We start from the raw sequence: 20,684 nt of genomic DNA, 5'->3' as shown, positions 1-20,684 counted from the left end.
CCGCCCCCCCCCCCCCCGCTTGGTGTGCGGGATCCCGCAGCCTTTTGGGCCGGCTGCGCCCCCGCGTGTGGGATAGAGACTGAGGTGTGGGTGGTGGTGGCGGGGGATGGTGTCTCCCATGGAGCTGCCCGGAGCGCCCAGGGCGGGGCCGGGGAGGCGGGGCGACTGGGGCACCCTTTGCCGCGGGGCAGAGGAAGGGGGGGAGCTTCACCTGGCGGGGCGGGGCGGGGCGGGGCGGGCTCCAGCCTGACCTCAGGTAGAGCAGGAAGAGGAGGGAGCGGGACGGGCGCCTCGTCGGGGCTGGCGGAGTGGCCCGGGGCGCCGGGCGTGGAGCGAGAGGGGCGCGCAGGGAAGTCGCAGCAGGGGCCCAGATGGCGGGGGCGCTGGCGCTGCTGCTGCCCCCCCTGGCGCTGGCTGCCGCGCTGATCCTCCCGGGGGCAGGTGAGAGGAAATCCGAGGGGTCTCTCCGCGCCCCAGGGCAGATCCCTGGGTGGGGGCCGGCCTTGCTTGGGGAGGGTCGGGGGCGCGCCGGGCTTGGGAAAAGTTCTCGGTGGCGCTTGTTCTTGCGATCCCAGTTTGGGTGATTCCCAAAAGGGCGAAGCGGATCAGAAGGAAACTGGGTGGGGTGGGGTGGTGTGGTGGTGGTGGGGGTCTTCCTTTCGCCCTGGTCTGGTGAGGCTGTTTGCGGGGCGCATCGTGGAGCCCCGTTTCCCTTGGAGCAAAAATGAAATGCTAGAGGAAGGGGGCGAGCAGCGGGGGGGACCCCTTGGCAGCCCCCCCCCCCCCGTCACCACGTGGGTTTGGCGACCCGTCTGTTCCCGATCCTCCCGGCCCACCGCACATTTTGCCTGCGAACTGGCTGCTTCGTGAATCTCGCTAGCCCAGACCAAACTTGCGGTAGCCATGTTGGTCAGCAGAACTCGCCTCAAAAACAGTCGCGCTTCCTTGACTTTCGTCTCTCCCCCTTCCCGCCTCACGTGCATACTTTGGTGTGTGTTTTGCGTAGTTTGGGGAAGGTGCATCTATGGAACCCACCGGTGTGGTTCCTCTGCTCCCACACCCCACTGGCAGGGCTGCTCCTGTGTTCCGTTTTTGACAGCTGGCTTCTAGTCGCATGAATGCAAATGCCAGGGCTGCCAAACCGGGGCCCCAGGCAAGTCCCCCGGAAAGGAGGCTGGGTGGGCAAGGAGGGGCATTGCATGCCCAAGGGTCACACTTTGACACTGCCAGTCTCCTTTGCCCATCAAAAGCACTGGGCACCTGCCCTAAGAATTAGGCTTCTAGGCAGGGGTGATCCATCTGTTAGCCACATGTAGAATGCTGGAGGTGAAGGGTCCCAAATTGGTACTGTTGCCGCCCCCGCTCACCCAAAGCACTGAGATTTGCTGTGGCAAACAGCTACCCTGGCTCCTGCAGGCAGCCCACGGGGAGCCTCTCTCTGCAAGAGGGGGACAGTGTTTGCTTTCTCATAAAGATATGGGGGCAGCCAAGCCATTTGCCCAGGCAGCAAAAAAGCCTCCTGCTAGCTCTGCTTCTTGGTACCCAGTTGAACCTTGTGGCAGTTCAGAGTCTTTATGCTGACTTTAGCCATGTACTTGGGCTAAGGATGGCAGCCTGACTGGAGGGAGAAACGTACCAGGCCGACTCTTGCGATGTAGCCTCTGTCTCGTTTAATCCAGAATACGGTCTAAAATAGTTTTATCTGAAATAGTTCAGAACATGGAGAACTGAAAAATCCCTCAGAATATTTATTTATTGAAACATTGATATCCTTTTCCTCTCAGTTTGAGGTGGCTTGCAATACTTAGTGCCGAACTATTTTTTTCCCTGAAATTGTTTGGATTATTTGGAAATAGACACTTAACTCATATCCTGGGGCAGGAGAGTTGCTCTAAAAAGTAACTTTCAGCTCTGAGGTCTTCTTACAACATGTTGCTAATATTCCTCACACAATTAACCCCCCCACCCCCCACCCCACCCTCTCACTCAGTCAAGGAGAACAGGAAATTGCAAGTGCTACATTTGTACCATGGTTTCTTCTGATATGAACCTCAGAAATATATTTCAATAAGCTTTACTACAGTGTTGGGCAAGTATGGTTTCCCAATGCTTTGACAGATGAAAACACCAAAATGTAACAAGCAGACCAGAGCCACAGCCTGCTGGTTTGCATGTCCACAAAACTGCCAAGCTTGGTTGACTGACAACCCCCCCCCCCCTTGCCCTTGGTGAAGATTGCTTTGAAGGGCTGGGGCTTCTTGTCCATACAAAAACATTTTAGAAGTAGAAATTAGGGAACAGTGTGAGTCTATTTTCCGAAAAGAAAACGTGTCTGATGACTTGAACCTTCATTAGGGAGGGGCTGCATTGTTCCAGGTGGTTGTGGCTTTTCTTCAAGCAGAAGCATAGCTAAATGCTGACTGGATAGTCCAGGCACTGTTGATTAAGCTTCCAAACTGTTCATCCTGGCATTTCCAAAGAATATGACATCTTGTGGGAAGGAATTGAAGATTGTCTCACTGTAAGTTCTGCTAAAGCAGTGGTTCTCAACCTGGGGGTCAGGACCCCTCTGGAGGTCAAACGAACCCTTTCACAGGGGTCGCCTAAGACTCTCTGCATCAGTGTTCTCCATCTGTAAAATGGATAAGTGTCAGGGTTGGGGGTCACCACAACATGAGGAACTGTATTAAAGAGTCGCAGCATTAGGAAGGTTGAGAACCACTGTGCTAAAGGGTGTGAGATCTGTATCGTGCTAAGGCTGGGAGTGAGTTTATGGAGAGGTGGAGTGCTTAGTTTTCAGCATCTAGCACCTTGCAAACTAGTTTTATATTTGGCGCATAAATAAGGAATAAGTTATTGCTGACTCCTCTTCACCAGTATAACAAGCTGCCTTGTCACAGGCTTTTAGCCTTGAGGTGTTTCGGGATCCTTCACAGCACAGAGATGACCTGGTTGCGTGGTGGCCAGCAATACTTTCTAGCAGCTCAACGTCTGCCATATGCATACTCTTTTCACTCGGTGTTAGTCATGCCCCTATGACCTTAAAGCTAGAGGGCTGCAATATACTCTCTACATGGCTCTCTTGTTTATAAAAACTCTGGACACATTTGTGGATGCAATAATCTTCTGTTCTTCTTGATGCAGAATGTTGATTTTCCAAACATTTGCACTTTTCCAGATTCATGAAGAGTTCCAGTAGGTCTAAAACTGAGATCCTTTGGATCTCACCCACCTTCAAGAGTATCTCCACCATCATCTTCCATAGCCTATCATAAGTGACATCTATGTAACATAACGCCAATATGCCAGTTTCAGAATTCAAGGATATGCAGAGGAATAGTTTTGATAAAACCGTAGGTTCCAGAAGGTTTGCCATAATGGTGTTTTCCCTGGGTGGATGATGTGAATCTCTGTAAGATTCAAGGAATCCTATCTTAAAGTGGATAGTTTTTCATATGCTAGAGTTGATCTTCAGTGGAGTTACATGAAGCAACATATCCGATCAGAGTATAGGGCTAGGATCTGTGAGACCTTTTTTTTTTGAATACCTACTCTTCTTTGGATAACATGGAGTATAATATTGTAGGTAGGGATGCCAACTTCCAGATGGGGCCTGGAGATCTCCTGCCATTATAGCTGATCTCCAGGCTACAGCTATAAGTTCCCCTGATGAACCCTTGGAGGGTAAACTCTGTGGTATGAGGCTCCACTGAGGTCCCGCTTCAAACCCTATGCTCCTCCCCTGAATCTCCATGAATTTTCCAACCCAGAGGAGACAACCTTATTTATAAGTCAATTTGGGTCCCCACTGGGGGGAAAAAGGTGAACTATTTCCCCCTGACCAACCTACGATGCAAGCTGGAGCCAGTGAACAGCCAAGCAGAAGTGAGAGCAGCTACTGCCCTTTGTTGCTGCATTCTGCCTGTTCCCCATCCAGAAGTGATTCCACAGGCTTCAGCCAAGGATGGATCCCAGCAGATTCCCATCTAGGCTGGCTGTTGATGCTAGGCCTAGATGCTAGACTGGCCAGTATCTTTTGGCCCGTACAGATATAGTGATATATAGGGTATCCATAATCTATAGTTAAGGTCATAGGACTATCTTGAAAGGGAGTGCTTTTTCAGTCATCCATGATGCTTCTGTGAAGTCATATAGCCACATGGTGAGGAAAGATTACATGGGAAAGACTCATGTGATATGCGCCATTCATTCGGCTGTGGTATTTACATTTGACAGTCGTGTATACCTAGGAATGAATCCAAAAGAAAACATGCTACACCTGAATGTGCCCAACTGTGCCTAACCCAGGAAGTATAATCGAAGGAGAGTGGTTCCAGAGGAGAAGTCTGTTGCAGCAAAAATAACACGACTATTGCGACAATTTAGAGTAACCAAGTGTTATTCCGCCATATGTTTTGATGAGCTAGAATGCCTTGTTTTCAGATGCAAGGCATTTTGGATAGGTTTGATAAAAACACAACTGTTGGGCCAAGGGGCCATGACATACAGGAAGTACAGGTTGAAACACAATTGTGTACAAATCAAATCTAATCAAGAAAAATAGAGATGATTCACCAGTTAGCCTAGGAAACAGCTGTATTGTGTGCGGAGTCCCAGATTTTGCCATGTAATTGGCACTTCCAGGGAGATAAAAATCCCAAGTCTGGGTCAAAAGGGAGTGTGCCTGTGCAGGTTTAATTACGGTATGCTAGTAAGTCTTTTAGGAAAGGAGACTCAGTCTGACAGCTTTTCTTTGATTTTTTCTTAAGGCCTCATTCATGAGAGTAAACATGTTTTTGCCTGGAGTCCCCAGGCTGGCAACTTCCTGGTCCTTCTGAGCTGCTTTTGCATGTTTGTCTTCTGCTACATGGCATAGAACAAACTCTAAGCTTATGGAACACTGTCATTTCCAGTAGCAAAATGCAAGGAATAACCTGGCCTTGGTTTATTTGTTTATTTAAGAGTTTCATGAAGGTACACCCCAGCCCACCAAAGTGCCCGTGCTGATGCATATCAATAAAGATGAGAGAGCGGGCATTAAGGCATCAAGAATAACTTCTAGTGGCTCATTAAACGTTCCAAGTGATTTCTTCTTATAGTAAAAAATAATGTTTTTAAAAGGCCGTGTTGTACCTTTATTTTTTCATTGTTGATGTTTAGGGTGGTGGATTCTACTCTGGTGAACTGGGTTCGATTCCCCAATCCTCCACATGAAGCCTGCTGAGTGATCTTGGGCTAGTCACAGCTCTCTCAAAATCTCAGTCCACTTTGAGGCAGGCAATGGCAAAACACCCCCAAATAGTGGTAGCATTGGGGGAGAGAACTCCCAGTATTGCCCCATAGTATGTGGGGTGCAGAAGGGGGCGATCCTCTCTCCGAAGATCTTTAATATTTACATGCACACCCTGGCAAGTTTGGTTCGGAGTTTCGGGCTGCGGTGCCACCAATATGCAGATGACACCCAGCTCGTGTTCACAATGGAGGGAAGCCCATCTTTGGTCCCTGGAGCTCCAGCATTGTTTGGAAGCCGTCGCTGGTTGGTTGAGAGCAAGCCAACTGAAGTTAAATCCTACGAAGATGGAGGTACTGTGGCTGGGTCGCGGGGAGCGACCGATGGACTTCTGCCTGCCTACGCTGGACTGTGAGGCATTGCACTTGGCCTCGTCTGTCAAAAGCCTGGGTATCATCCTGGACCCGATGTTATTGCTCAAGGCCCAGGTTGCACAAACAACCCTGGTCGCATTCCATCATTTGCAGCAGGCTCAGCAACTGGCCCTGTACCTCTCCCATACAGACCTAGCCACAGTTATCCATGCAACTGTCACCTCCTGGCTTGACTATTGCAATTCACTGCACGCTGGCCTACCTTTGATCGTGATCCGGAAGCTTAAACTCAACATGCGGCAGCCAGACTCCTTATGGGGATGTCCTGTCAGGACTGGATTACTCCAGTCCTCTACCATCCGCATTGGCTCTCAACGAGTTCTGGGTCATGTTCAAGGTTTTGGTTTTAACCTTTAAGGCTATAAGCGGTCTTGGGCCTGTATACTTGAGGGACGGCATCTCCCCCTATTGCCCTGCTAGGACCCTCTGATCTTGAGAGAAGTACTTACTACTGGTCCCTGGCCCAAAACATGTCCGGCTGGCCTCCAATAGGGCCAGGGCCTTTACGGTCCTGGCCCCCCTCTGGTGGAACAGGCTCCCTAGGGAGACCAGGGCCCTGCGGGACTTGCAGAGTTTCCGCCGGGCCTGTAAAACGGACCTGTTCCGCCAGGCGCCGCCCTGAGCCCTTTGGGGGAGGGCGGCTAATAAATCTAAAATATAAATAAGTAAATATAAATAAGTAAATATAAATAAATAAATAAATTTCCTTTGCCTTGAAAGCCCCAAGGGGTCACCATAAGTCAGATGTGACTTGATGGCAAAATCACACATTGCAGTCTGTTGCTGGGTGGAATAGTGTCCTGGATAGTGGAGGAAAGGGCAGAGATGGAGGGAAAGAGAAAAAGGGAAGGGAAAAGTTAGAGCAGTCTTATGCCAATATCTATGAGTTTTGTTTATACAACTTTTGTTTTTGTGTTGTTATGGCCTATACTATACAGTAAGATTTTATTGTTTGGAAACAGTGCAAGAGTGACCCGACAAACTGCTTGAGAAATTTAAAATATCAGTAGGTTGGTGCTATGCATGTTACCATTGAGTTAATGAGGAAAACTAGGTGGGGCAGTCTCTGCACTGTAGGCCAGAACCTACGCTAGCATTTGGTTTTACTTTCCTGTTTTTCCTTCCAAGTATTTAAGTTTTCTGCTGCACGGAAAATATCAGGGATCATGGATTTGTTTGTAGTCCAGCTCTGCATTTTACTTTATCATCCTGACATGCCTTCAAAAAAGAAAAAAAGGAATCAGTTTGCCGATTTTGTAGCATTTTACATTTTAAATCGTGGACCGGGGGATATGAGCTATCAGCTGTTTTCATGTTGAGTGCCATTCCTTACACTACCTATTTTTCCACTTTATATACATAGGATGTAAAAATTGAACTAGGATAAAGTCCCTTTTTTGTTTGTTTGGACTTGCAAAGCTTGAAACCTTCCATTAAAAATGATTTTTTGGAAAAAACAAACATGGGAGAACCAGCAGCATAAAAATCAATCAATGAGCCCTTCGGGGATAGGGCGGTATATTAAATCTAATAATAATAATAAATAATAAATCTGGGTAGAACAGCAAAAAATAGCACCAGCAGATAAAACATAAAACCAAATGCAGCCCATAATAGCAGTCACCTTCAAATAGGATTGCCAGATCTTCCCTGGCTACCAATGGGAAATGGGGGGCAGGTGGGTAGGGTAGAGGGAGGAACTTGAAGAGGGAGGAAGGAGGAAGGTTTAAATTAGGGAAGGATTTTGCTTTTAAACTGAGATCTCCACCTTGAAGGAGGCCAACATTAAACTGCAGGCTCAGCCTGGCTTGATCCAGCATTGTACTGCTGGCTCCAGCTCTGAACTCCATGTGACTTTGGAGGCAGAGCTTCAGAGATGGAGTCAGCAGTATAAAGCTGGACCCAGCCAGGGCAGAGCCCACAGTTCAAGGCTGGGTCCTGGTTGGGTCCAGCTCCAACCTACAGGCTTCAAAGGGGGGACTTCTTTGGAAGCCCATTCTTGAGCCCGCCAAGTTCAGCCTTGAACTGCACCTCCCCTGCCTTCCCCTCCTCTCCCCTCCCCTTGCTTTGGATGTCATCCTTAGTAGCCATGTCCCTGTCCAGGACTTATCTGTGTAGTCTGGAGTTGTAGTTCTGGAAGATCTCTGGGTCCTATCAGGCCAATGACAACATCATTTGGTGGTCTATGGTTTCCCCGTCATCTCTTCCAGGTATCTTGCCCTATTTGTGCTTGGTTTTTATAACAAAGACAGCTGGAGAAACATTTGCAATTCTGTTAGGACATCTGTTCCATCTACCGCAATTTTGTGATGGTGATTTTCTGTGGTGTCCTAAGCAAGATGTGGTTCCCTTAATATTTCCTCTGTTTGGCTGGACTCTGAATTAAAGTGGCTTTTTCATTACTAGTTCTTATTTTGTTTGGCTGACTTCTTCAACATTTGTTGATCCCATTAGTGACAAAAATAAATGCTGCAATCTTCTTTCCACACTTTGGTAGTGTGGCATAAGATGTGAAAGTGATTCAAGTGTGGTAATCATTTCCTTTGCACACATTTGGACAGTCTAAGTATTTCCAAGAATCAGTTTCTCACTGTTGGATGAGTATCTAGCAGGGGCTCATGTCTACGTGGTTGTAAGACATGTTGTGACCTCCTGACCATGTTGAGTTTCAGAAGGGAGATGCATGTTTAAGTCAAGGCCATCTTGGTATCCTCTACTTATTGGCTTGTGTGTGTGTAATGTTTCAGTTAGTTTTCATGAAGTTTTAGTAGGATTGTTATTTATTCATTTAAATATTTATATCCTACTTTTCTCTCCACAAGTTTACATCATTCTCTCACCCCCTCCATTTTGTCTTCTCAAGAACAACAATAACAATAGAACTACCACCACTGTTGCACTCTGGCTATAACCAATATTTCAAATACGTATATTTACAAGTTTATATACATGAGTTTATATCACTGTTCATACTTTTTACATATTTCATTGGTTGTAAATACAATCATTTCTTGTCGACTACATCCAACCGGTAAGTTCAACTTATTTTTAACAATAATAACAAATAAATTCAGGGTCATCCGTATTAATTCAGGTAGGTATTTAGTTCATACTCTCCCATCAATTCAGCATCCTTAAGGTAAGTCTGTATGTATTAAATGATAAGTCCAAAATTGTACACAGACAGAAGTCCAAATTCTTTTAAACACTTTTAAACACTAGGAGGAAAACGCATTGCGCCTAATCCGCGTTTTTCGATGGCTTCATCAGCCTCACACGTTGTAGATGTAATTATATTGGCTTCATATGGGTACTCTGTAAAGGTAAATTCAAATAACATTCAAATAAATCTATCACTATTATAATATATAATATTCACACCATGAGTTTTCAACAATGTTCCATACATATGCAACTCACTTTCTCTCAAACTGAGTTGAAATATCCCATCATAACAACAACATGAGGCAAGTGAGACTTTCGGTGATTGGTCCAAGGTCACCCTTTTTGCTGCTGTGGTAACGCTGGTCATGCAAATTCTAGTTGCTCCTCTTCTATATGGATGAGTGCATACTGGAGAAAAAGAGGACTAATCAATTCTGTAAACACAGTAATTGCAAACATCTCAACAGTTCCATCGTCATTACAAATTCTTTCCTCCCTGCCCCAGCTTTACCCTTGAATAACTTCCTCAGGTGAAAAATGAGAATAAATTACACATGGGAAGGTGATTTTTCTCAGTTCCCTTCTCCCTTCACCATGTCCAGATGGAGCAGCAGTGGCGTAGTGGCTAAGAGCAGGTGCACTCTGATCTGGAGGAACTGGGTTTGATTCCCAGCTCTGCCACTTGAGTTGTGGAGGCTTATCTGGGGAATTCAGATTAGCCTGTGCACTCCCACCCACGCCAGCTGGGTGACCTTGGGCTAGTCACAGCTTTTCGGAGCTCTCTCAGCCCCACCCACCTCACTTCTTCTCTTCTTCTATGACAGACTTTTGACTTTTCCTTCATTCTATTCCTGGATAAAGGGAATTCCTGGATAAAGATAAAGTGATAAAGTTATGCTTCATATGTGGAAATCCCTTCCATCTATGGGATCTAAGTAACAGCTTTGTTCCATAGCAGAAGTTCATATGCAAGGAGAGGCATATTTTGCATTTATGATAATACTCAGTACTATATAGCTGTGTCATCACAGTAATCGTTAAGCAGCCTTTATCACATGGGCCAGTATTATTATTTCCATATTGTAGTCGGGGGACTGAAGCTGTGAAACAGTTGCCTATTCACTGCCTAGTGAGTTTGTGGTTGATATGGAACTTGAACCAGCGATATATTAGCTCATCCTTAACCAGAAGAAGAGTTGGTTTTTATGCACCGTTTTTCTGTTCCTTTAAGGAGTCTCAATGCGACCTATAATCACCTTCCTTTCCCCACAACAGGCCCCTTGTGAGGTAGGTGGGGCTGAGAAAGTTCTGAGAGAACTTGACTGGCCGAGATCATCCCGCAGGCTTCATATGGAGAAGCAGGAAAAACAAACCCGGTTCACCAGATTAGAGTCTGCTGCTCACATGGTGGAGTGGAGAATCAAATGCGGTTCACCAGATTAGTCTGCTGCTCTTAACCACTGTACCAGGCTGACACACCCACAATCCTTTATGACGGGCTGTTCAACAGTGGAATGCAGTACCTTGGAGTGTGGTGGAGTCTCCTTCTTTGGAGGTTTTAAAACAGAGGCTGGAGTGCTTTAATTATGTGTTTCTACTTTGCAGTGGGTTGGACTTGATGGCCCTTGGGGTTTCTTCCAACTCTGATTCTAAGTCTGAAATTAAACACTTGGCATTTGTCGCTAAAATGTACTGTGGAGATACCTCTATCCAAGATATACTATTGCTAGTCATGGTACCCTGTGAACTGGTTTTGAGGCAGCTCGTTTCCTTTGTATGGGTCTTCATTTTGAGTGTGCTATTTGGGCTTATTCCATAATTGGTCCTTGTTGATATCCTAGAGATGGGAAAGTGCCCTGGGAGAGACATCTTAAACAACATTGGATCTGGAAATTTTCCTTCTTAGGGACAGCTGAAAAAGTTGGGGATTCTTTAGCTCAGGAAGGTAAATGGCTAAAAATAAGAGATGACAGGACATGGAGATGGTAGGTAGACATTTTTTTCTGTCCCATGTCAGTGTGAGGTACTCACTATCAGTCAACCTATTGTCTGTAATCTTGTGTTTAGATCAGTGCTACATATTTTTGAAATCCCATTCTAAATCTTAGAAGAGGTAAAAAATTTTTTTTTATAAAGCTAGTCCTCGCAGCAGGCTGATCAGGCAGGTAATATTCATTCTTATTTATAGATGTAGAGTCAAAGTAATGCCTTGCCTGAGACCATCTTAGTATTTGTGTCTGATTTGCCCACAAGGTTGCCATTTTCCTGCCAGGATATTCCCCACCCCTGGCTGCTGTTTTGCACCACCACACCTGCAGCTGGCTGGAGGAAAATAACCCGTTGCCAGTCAACACCCCCCGTGTCCCTACTTTCCCCCTGTTGCCAGGCCATACAGCCAGGGGCGGAGCGAGGGGGCACTGTGCCTGGGGCACATGTGCGCCTCACGCCCCTGCCACACCTCTGCGCAGGCACGCGCCCGGGGCATCACCCCCTGTTGGCGCTACACCATTGCATGCAGCATTCCTGCATCATACCTTCTCCCCTTCAAATGCACGTTTTCAAGCACATTTTGTGTATTTGTTCTAAAAACTGGTCATGCTAAAATTTGACTTACATCAGCATACACTTGTTGTGGCCTTTAGGATTCATTGGCTGTAATAAAATGAAAGGGAACAGCTATTGTGGAGTCGTTCCACCATTAACTTTTGGAGTTTTACCACCCTGTGGAATGGGCTCCCTAAATAAACAAGCAGACGGCCATCTTCAGAAGTTTGTAGGAGGTGCTGAAAAGCCATCTTATTTGTGAGGACTTTTCATGACGTTTGAGCAACAGGCAGTTTCTTGAGGGGTCATGGCACAAACTACTGTGGACTGGAGGTGACTTTGCTGTTTTCCTGCTCATAATATTTACAATAGTCTAGAAATCATCCATATTAGGAAAATGGGCTATGATAAGGCAGTCTTTTAAAGAAAGAGAGAGTGTGATTTGTGCAGATTTATTCAGGGAAAATTGCCTGCAGCTCTACAGACGCCTGAAAACTATATATATATATATATCCTATTTCCAGTCAATTCTACTGCAAGCCTGAACAAGAAGTCAGGAACTCCATTTGCATCTAGAAATGAGGGGAGAATTTGACATGGAAACTACTAGTGTTTGTGCCTGGAGATGAAAGATGCTGTGAGAACTATCAGGGCTGCTGAGCGTCTGAAAGGAGATGTGATTTGTTGTCTCGAGCCGTCGTGTGCCTTTCTTTGAACCCGGTGTCTGTTTGGTTCACGTGCCTTGAACAAGCAGGGAAACAGAGTTCTTGCACAATTTAAGTCAGCCAGTCTAACATCCTGTGTGTCATCAAGTTAAAATTGTGATTTATGATCAAAAGCAATCCTCTCCCTCCTAGAATCATGCACAGTTCTTGTAATCCTATTGGGGCTACATGCAGACAGAAGCATCGGCTTTAGCCCATTCTGTGTGAATCATTGCTGTTGCTCTTCTTGTAAACCGCAATGATAACTGGAATGTGGATATTCTGCCGTTGCCAAATGTTTGTAGGACCTAAATGTTTAGCAAGCTGAGACATTTGCTTATGCTTTCTCTGGGGCCATGTCTCTTTTGGCAGACCTTTAGGCTTCTAAGAAATGTTTTGTTTATGGTATGGTAGCAATGTTTAAAAGAAGGAATGGTTTCCTTAAGTCCTCTTTCAGGGTATACTGGAATAATCAACATGAAAAGAATAGCAAATTTTGAGCCAAGGGAAGCTTGTTTCTGTAGCCAGTATACATTATGCTAATCAATATATGTCATATTCTCTTAACTTGGTTAACTCAGTGCGACTAATTTTGTTTACTGCCTCTTTTGGTCTGCATTTGCTCAGCAGTGTCTTCTGGCTGTTTTGACTCTCTGCAGGGGTATTTTCTTGTGATACTTTTGCTACTTTTGCATACTTTTTGTGTGGCTGCTCCTATATTATGGAACAGCGTCCCAGGGGAAATTAGGAGACCTGTATCTCCTTCACAGTTTCAGGGGGCTCATCAAACACAGAACTCTTTAAAAAAGAGTCTTTGGCTCCCCAACCAGACTGCTTTGTGGGTCCAAAAAGCTAAGAGCAAGATTCAGGTAATCCCTTTATTAGGCCCAGCCCAATGACAGATACCTACGCAAGTGCTGACAAATTGCAATTGACTTGTGCTGTCTCAGCAATGACCTTGTAAGGCAAGCGAGAAGCGGAGATGGTTTGACACTGTCATCCTCTGCAGAATCTGCCTTGGTGGTCTCCTGTCCAACCCTGCTCAGCTTTTGAGATCTACGGTAATAAGTTCAGACTTTATACTATGCTGCCTTCACTCCCACCCAAAGGCATATGCCAGTGTGCAAACTTTCCAGCTCTACAGAATTCATCATGAGGATAGATGTGACAAAACAAAAAAGAGGGAGAACACGGATTTTATACAGATAACAGTCTCTATTAAAGTTGATCGTGATTTTAATTCTCTTCTTAGGATTAATTTGTTACGGTTCTTATTGTAGTTACCCATCTTGGGTCCTAGCTACCTGGGGAAAAGGTGGGCTCATGAACATATATATTTTGGAGGTACAGGACAGGGTAGACTCTCTCCAACCACTGGAAATCTCATTCAGTCATTGTTTTGCCAGGTCCCCCTGACCACTGGAGGGAGATGAGGTGGGGGTAAGATTGCCAGGTCCAAGATTTGGGAATGGAGCCTTGGGAGGACAGGTACCAATCAGTGGGCCCCAATGCCATAGAGTCCATCCTGCAAAGAATCAATTTTTTTCTCTCCAGGGGATCTGACCTCTATAGTCTGGCAATCAATTGTAATTCTGGGAATCCCCAGGTCCCACCAGGAGACTGGCATCTCTATTGGCAAGCACAGCTCACACACTTTCAGGCAAAGCTTTGCAAAAATGAAGACTAGAAATTTGATCTCTTGAATAAAAAGTGGAAGCTAAGGTTCTTGGGAAACAGAATGCTGTGCCCAACGTGGAACTGCAGCAAATACACAATCTGGGACAGCTAACCCTGTGAATTCTGCAATTCCAGTGGAGCACTGACGGTGCTACTAGAATCCTAAACTCTCTGCTTTTACTTTTCAAATGTTTTGAGGGCAATGGCTGCTGAAATCTGAGCAACCTAAGAAGAAGGCAGGGTTTCTTATCTGGGTCCCCTGCCTAGTGGGATTTGTGTTGGAGGAAACCAGGGCCCAACGGGATCTGGCTGAGTTCCACAGGGCCTGCAAGCCAGATGGTCCTCTGGGTGAATAGTTGATTACTTTAAATTGCTCTTTTACATCCACCAGTCAAGCTATTCCCAACCAGGGTTCCGTGGTACCCTGAGGTACTCTGAGCATGTCCCAGGGGTACGGCGGCAATGCTACCAGCCCCCCTCACTTTTGTGGTGTCTCCCACCGGCACCAGCTAGGATATAGAGCTGGCCCAGGGGGCAGGGTCTGCTGCAAGGTCAGCAGCCAATTCCTGCCCCCTCCATTGCTTTTCTTCACCCTAGGAGGGGAAGGTAGGGGGGTGGTGGCAAGCAGGGGCACTGGGAGTGGAAGGTGGGGGGGATGGCAGGGGTACTGTGAGTTATGAAAAGTGAGGTCAAGGGTACCGTGACATTGAAAAGGTTGGGAAACACTGCACCAGTCACTGGGCAGAGAAACCCCCGTTCTTCTACATGCCCCCTCCCTGCTACTTTGCAAATGATTTGTTAGGAGTCAATTCTATGGGAGCTTATAGAGCCATTTTTATAAGGTGACCAGATGGTCACCTTTCCGGCCCGGGACGGGGAAGTGGCTGCGCGCGCAGCTGCAGAAACGCACGGGCTTCTGCGGCTTGCCGTTTGTCGCCCCAGGAGGGAAGCGCCCCAGAAGGCACTGCGGCTGCCGCAGTGTCTTCTGGGGTGCTTCCCTGTTTCTGACCGGGGAGCGCCGCGCAAAAGGCAGTGTGCTGCTGCAGGCCATTGTCTGTAATCGGGACAATGGCATAAGCCCAGCGGGACGCAGGACACTCTACGCAAAAGCGTGAGTGTCCCGCGAAAATCGGGACAGATGGTCACCCTACATTTTTATAGCTATTTATTATATTATAGAGTTTAATCTGTTTTAACTGTTACCTTCCCTGAGCTGTGCTGTAGTGAAGAAAGCAGTATATAAATCTAAAGATACATAAAAATAAATATAAATAAATAAACAAATAAACTGGTTGTTGTGGGTTTTCTGGGCTGTGTGGCCATGGTCTGGTAGATCTTGTTCCAAACTTTTTACCTGTATCTGTGGCTGGCATCTTCAGAGGTGTATCACAGAGAGAAGTCTGTTACACACGGTGTCCAGTGAAAGAAATAAACATTTGCATTGTAAAGCTTCTTGGCTATCCCCATAACTAGAAAAAGCAGAATAAATTACAAAAATGCATGGATTTTCCTCTGGATAAAGATCAGAAAATCTGCCTGCTATAGTTTATGGTTTTCTTTCTTTCTTTTTAAAAAATATTTTTATTGGAGATTTAAAAGGAGTGTTATACAGAATTCTAGCGAACAACATAGAATGCCATGTACACAATATTTTCTATATTGGTCCAAGGTCTTAAGGCTCTGTTGTTTGGGAAAAGGAAGTTAAGGAAGGGGGAAGAAAGGGATAAGAGTGAGAGAATTTACATAAAATCATAACATCTCGCAAAAGCCTGAATAAAGAAGAGAGATAGGGAAGATTAGGATGGAATAAGAGAAAGAAGAAAAAGAGAGTTTAATGCAAATTAATATTAGTAACTAAAATCCAAGAAAAATAAAAAAAAGTTAAGCTAAGCTTAACTGTTAAAAACATAAAATTCACGTGTTGCGTTTTAACCAGATAATTAATTCCAGCTTGGCTTCCTGGTCTTTGCGAGATTTACATTTTTTCTTGTGTTCACCATTGGTTTTCTTTCTTTTAGTCAGTGTGTACCCAGCCTTAGACCTGTAAAGCTGAGTTCAGCCATTAATAGGAAACATGAACGATAGATGAAGTTAAAATTTATTATTTCTTTGAGCTGTTGGAATGCTGAAGAATGTTGACTTCCCTGCTAATTAATCAATTTCAAATTGAAAACAAATTTTGGTAACGAACATTTCTTTGGGGGATTCGCAGCCAGTAATTTCTGCATTCAAAAATAGCTAAGTGTATTAAATTACCAAATAAAATATCTTTAAAAAGACATTTTAAAAAGGCATTAAAAGGGACCTTTCTCTTTAAGGATGAGTGTTAGTTTTAACCTGAAACAAAGTAGCTTTAAAAGACAATGTGTTCTTCCCTGTCAGCCTCTCTGATTAACTGATGGACTAATTTATATCAGTGACATGTTTCATTAATCTACCTATTAAAAGCTTGCAGCTCCGTTTCTCCCATGTAGAGTTTTCCTGTTTCAAAACTGCCTAGATGTGTATAGTTCCAGGCAGCTGCATTTATCAAAGGAATGCTTTGGGTTACCAACCTCCAGCTGGGAGCTGGAGCTCTCCCAGGACTTTGACTGATCTCCAGATGACAGAGATCAGTTCCTCTTAGGGTTTTCGCCTCTGGGTAGCCAAATTCCTGGGGATCTTGGGGTGGAGACTGGGGAAGACGGGATTTGGGGAAATAGAGGAACCTCAACGTGATATGATGCCTTTTAAAGCAGCCATTTTCTCCAGGGGAACTCAACTCTGTAGTCTGGAGATCAGTTGAAATGCCAGGAGATCTCCAGGCCCCACCTTGAGATTGGCTACTGTAAGTTCCCCTGGAGAAAACGGTTGCTGGAGGGGGTGGTATCTATGACATTATCCCTTGCTGAGTTCCCTCCCCTCTTGAACCCCTGCCCTCCCCAGGCTCCCAAGTATTTCCCACACAAGGAGTCACAAACATGTTTTGCGTTCTGGCGTGAGTGGGTTAGGAAAATTCTGCCTGAGATCCCCACTCAGTTTTGAAGCTCATTGGGTGACTGGGTACTAGTCACTCTTTCATCCTGACCTCCCTCACGTTGTTCTGAGCAGAAAATGTGGCAGAGGAAACCCACTTATGTTGCCTTGAGATCCTTTAAGGAAAAGTTTTGTTTAAAATGTGGTGGATGAATAGGGAGAGATGGAGGGCTGGTGGACCAGGGTACATCTCTCCAGTCAAAATGGTTGCTGGGAAGCTGTCTTGCCACAGTTACCAGTTCCATGCATCTGCTCTGGTGTTTCATTGTCTTCTGAGGTGGTCATGTGTGGCCCTCAGAACTTCAGTTTTGCTGATCCAATTGGTTACAGTATTTAGGTGTGAATACCCAAGTGTATTTAGTACTTGTGCAGCATGTGTTCCATTCTTTTTTGGAGCTTCATGACTGTTGTTGGAACAAGGAACTATGTATAATGTTAAGTTTAAAAGTAGGTTTATTAATAACTGCTACATCATTTACATTGCCACCGTAAGCAGAGTTATATCCTTCTATGTCCAATGAAGTAAATGGGCTTAGAACTCCAAGAGCTTGACTCCCATGTATTGACCTAAGGTTGTCACAGCTGGTAACCAGTGGGAGGGAGAGGGGGTTTGGATGGGTAGGGGGATACACACCGAAAGCACAATTTGATTTGATGTAGTACTTTAGGTTACATTACTGATGTGATGTCACTTGTAGGTAATTGCTGGAAGTGACAGAGGGCCATGAAGAGGGAAGCTGGGACTGTTATTGGCTAACATCCTTCTGTGGTCTTCAGTCAGGATTTTTCTCCTTAACATTGAAAAAACCTGAAGAGAAATTTAAGATTTTTTTTTAGGTTGAGTGAAATGAATCAGGGCACTTAGATTTAAAATTTGAATTGGAAGGAAGTGACCTCAGAGGAAGATGAGGAATTGACATGGTTGGCGGTTGGCCTTCTTCCATGTATCCTCACAGCAGTCCTGTGATACATACTAGGTCAGGGGTAGGGAACCTGCGGCTCTCCAGATGTTCAGGAACTACAATTCCCATCAGCCCCTACCAGCATGGCCAATTGGCCATGCTGACAGAGGCTGATGGGAATTGTAGTTCCTGAACATCTGGAGAGCCGCAGGTTCCCTACCCCTGTACTAGGTCAAGTCAGTGTGGAGCCCAATATCACCCTTCATGGTTGAATAAGGATCTGATTCTTCCCAGCAGCCTAACTGTGACACTTGGCTATTTGGAGGGAGGTTGGAGGATTCTCCAGAGTCATCTTGGATGCAGCGAAGGGATGATAGGTTGAGACAATTTCTGACCTTACCACATGTAGTCCAAAGAACTTTGATCTGTGAAAGTGAATCTTTGGATCAAAGCTACTTTGGTCATGTTGTGTTACTGCTAATTAAAATATTGAATTTGGGGTGAAATGTATTTCCCTTTGGCAGGGTGGTGGTTTTAAACATTTCAGGTGGCTGGCATTTGTTTTTATCAAATATATGACGTGCAGTCTTTTTTTCTCTTTACATTCTCAGGTGCCCTTACAATATCCCTTCGTTCTCTTAAGGATATAACAGTTCTGATAAAGCCTGGACCTTCTACTCAAGCAGAAAGATTATGCAGGATGTGTTCTGAAAGAGACTGCTTTTCTGAACGCAAAATACTACCCGGGGAACAGTTTAATTTTTCTTTTGCTTGTTCCTTGCCAGAAAAATACTGGATCCTGATAGTTGAGAAGAACATGGGTAAGTTGTGTTCCAATTTCTCAAAGTTTCTCTGAGCATACTCAATTTTGGGATGTATGCAAGTTTGAGCCAGATACTACAAGTAAAAGTAACTAATATGAACTCCTGATTTACTGCTACTGCAATTACATAATCTTTGTTTAACCCTAACATTGTTCTAGGTGCTGTCCAGAATACAGGGGTGATCCAGAGGTTTTATAGTTAGGATGCAAACTGATTTAAGGAATTTCTATTCGAGTAAATCGCCCGCCTTTTGGCAAATTAATGTGTTGAACGAATTAATTAATTAAATTAATATATTGGCACGTTTGTAAAATCTTCATATTCAGGTTTTTTTGAGAAAGCAAACGAAATCGGTGATAACTTGTAGTTTAATAACCAATATATGCTGTTCAGCTTAAAGGGCCATCTTTAATATTTTCTCCTTATTTTGTTCCCTGACACAAATTTCTTTGCCATTCAATATTGGCCACCACTGCTAAATCAACTGAACTTTAAGTTTACAATTAATCTGATTAGCATTTATGCTCCCACCATACAATCTGTATTAGATGATCTTCTGACATTAGACAAGCTGCATGCTTTGACCAGATTGCGCCACGTTACATGACTGCTTTTCACAAGGCTGCCTTTGAAGACTGTCCAGGAACTCCAAACATGTCCAAAATGTGTTGAGGGTTCTCACTGGTTCACAAGCTTCACTGGCTGCCAGTCTTTTTGCAGGCTGAATTCAAAGTGTGGGGAATGATCTATGGAGCCCTAAATGGCCTATCGCTTGTACATTTAAGGAGCTGCTTTCTCCCACATAGTGTTCTCAACCTCCAGGTGGGGCCTGGAGATGTCTTAGAATTGCAGCTGTTGGCCAAACTACAGAGATCAGTTTCCTGGAGAAAATGGCTGCTTTGGCAGGTGGACTTTATGGCATTGTACCTCATTGAGGTTCCTCCTATTCTAACCCAAGTCTCCAGGTATTTCCCAATCCAGAACTAGAACCCTGCTCCCACCTGAACCTACTCAATAATTAAGATTGACTTTAGAAGTCCTATTTTGTGTCCTTCCTTTCAGAGGTAAGGTAGGTGAGCACCCCAAATGGAACTTCTCCCAGTGTGCTACAAATACTTCAGTACTCCCTTCCTACAGAAATTCATTTGGCACTCTCTATCAGTTTTCTTTTAAGGGCCAGATAAAGATACTGGCACTTTTCTAAGTTTCTTATTCTGTTACTCTTTTATAACTGTATGTTATGATTTATATTATTTTAATGTTAAGGAAGAATGCTGTCAGCCACCTCAGAGGCATTCTGACTGAACTTATTATAAATAACTTGAATGTAGCTATTCATCCATTGTTTAAGTCTCCACAAAAGCTTGTGGACTCCAAAGTCAAATAGGCGGTCGTTTTAAAGAAAGTAGACCTAAGGCACAGATGTGAGGACCCAATTTTACGGGGCTAAAATTGCAAGTGGTTTCCTGTGGAAAAAATGATGTATCTAGACAAGTGCCTGGTCTACAGTCCCCTATTTGTAGTAGTCAGCTTTCATACAGATGTGAAGATAGGTGTCCATTGAATTTTCCTGTCTCTGCTCTTCAGCTGGTTCAGATGTCATGCCTTCTCTGTTGTCATTTGTCATAAAGATGTCAGCGAAGATGAAACCAACCTCTTTCTTGATTAAAAACATTAAAAACAGGGTGTATATTCCCTGGTATTCGGTTACAGCAGAACAGTAAATAGAGATGAAAGCACTATCCCATATCATTTAATTGTATGGCCACCTACAGTGATGATTCACCTTATGTTGTTTATGTTGTGGCTGTTTGTCTCTAGATTGTATGCGAAGACATTGTCCCTTTGAAGATGTTCTTCTTCAGCCCTCAGGATTACCCAACCTTAATAGGACATTCATTTGGGATGTTCAAGCTGGTAAAAATGATGCGCTTGTACTGAAGTTTGCGACATGGCTAAGACAAGTGGACCCTGGAGATACTTGCCACGATCAGGTTGTTTATAAAATTGGCAGCCATTTTGTTGACAACACAGTCAATATTGGATATTTCTGCAGAAATGGTTCAGTTTCTCGGGTGAAGGTGCAAGGGGAAGTAATCATGACTCTACAGCTTCCTTGGGATTCAAAACTCAACACTTCGGGCTTTGAGATAGAAAGCAGGGATTCCATAAAAAGTAAGTACCAAAGG

The 20,684-nt window shown here is 44.7% G+C and overlaps 1 protein-coding gene across 1 annotated transcript in view; it reads left to right on the top strand.

Annotated features, from left to right (window-relative positions):
- The first annotated feature begins 259 nt into the window (after positions 1 to 259).
- The window catches only part of CDCP1 (CUB domain containing protein 1), a 39,779-nt gene continuing 19,354 nt past the window's right edge, over positions 260 to 20,684 (top strand). The window contains exons 1-3 of the mRNA XM_048511748.1: positions 260 to 441; positions 18,283 to 18,492; positions 20,317 to 20,670. Coding sequence (XP_048367705.1) covers positions 372 to 441; positions 18,283 to 18,492; positions 20,317 to 20,670 — 634 coding nt within the window. The 5' untranslated portion in view covers positions 260 to 371. The remainder of the gene's footprint in view (positions 442 to 18,282; positions 18,493 to 20,316; positions 20,671 to 20,684) is intronic.

This window comes from Sphaerodactylus townsendi, linkage group LG11 (genome assembly GCF_021028975.2).
Source record: "Sphaerodactylus townsendi isolate TG3544 linkage group LG11, MPM_Stown_v2.3, whole genome shotgun sequence".
NCBI lineage: Eukaryota > Metazoa > Chordata > Lepidosauria > Squamata > Sphaerodactylidae > Sphaerodactylus > Sphaerodactylus townsendi.
Note: the sequence above shows the minus strand (reverse complement) of the source record. Positions and strands in the feature narration are given on the sequence as shown.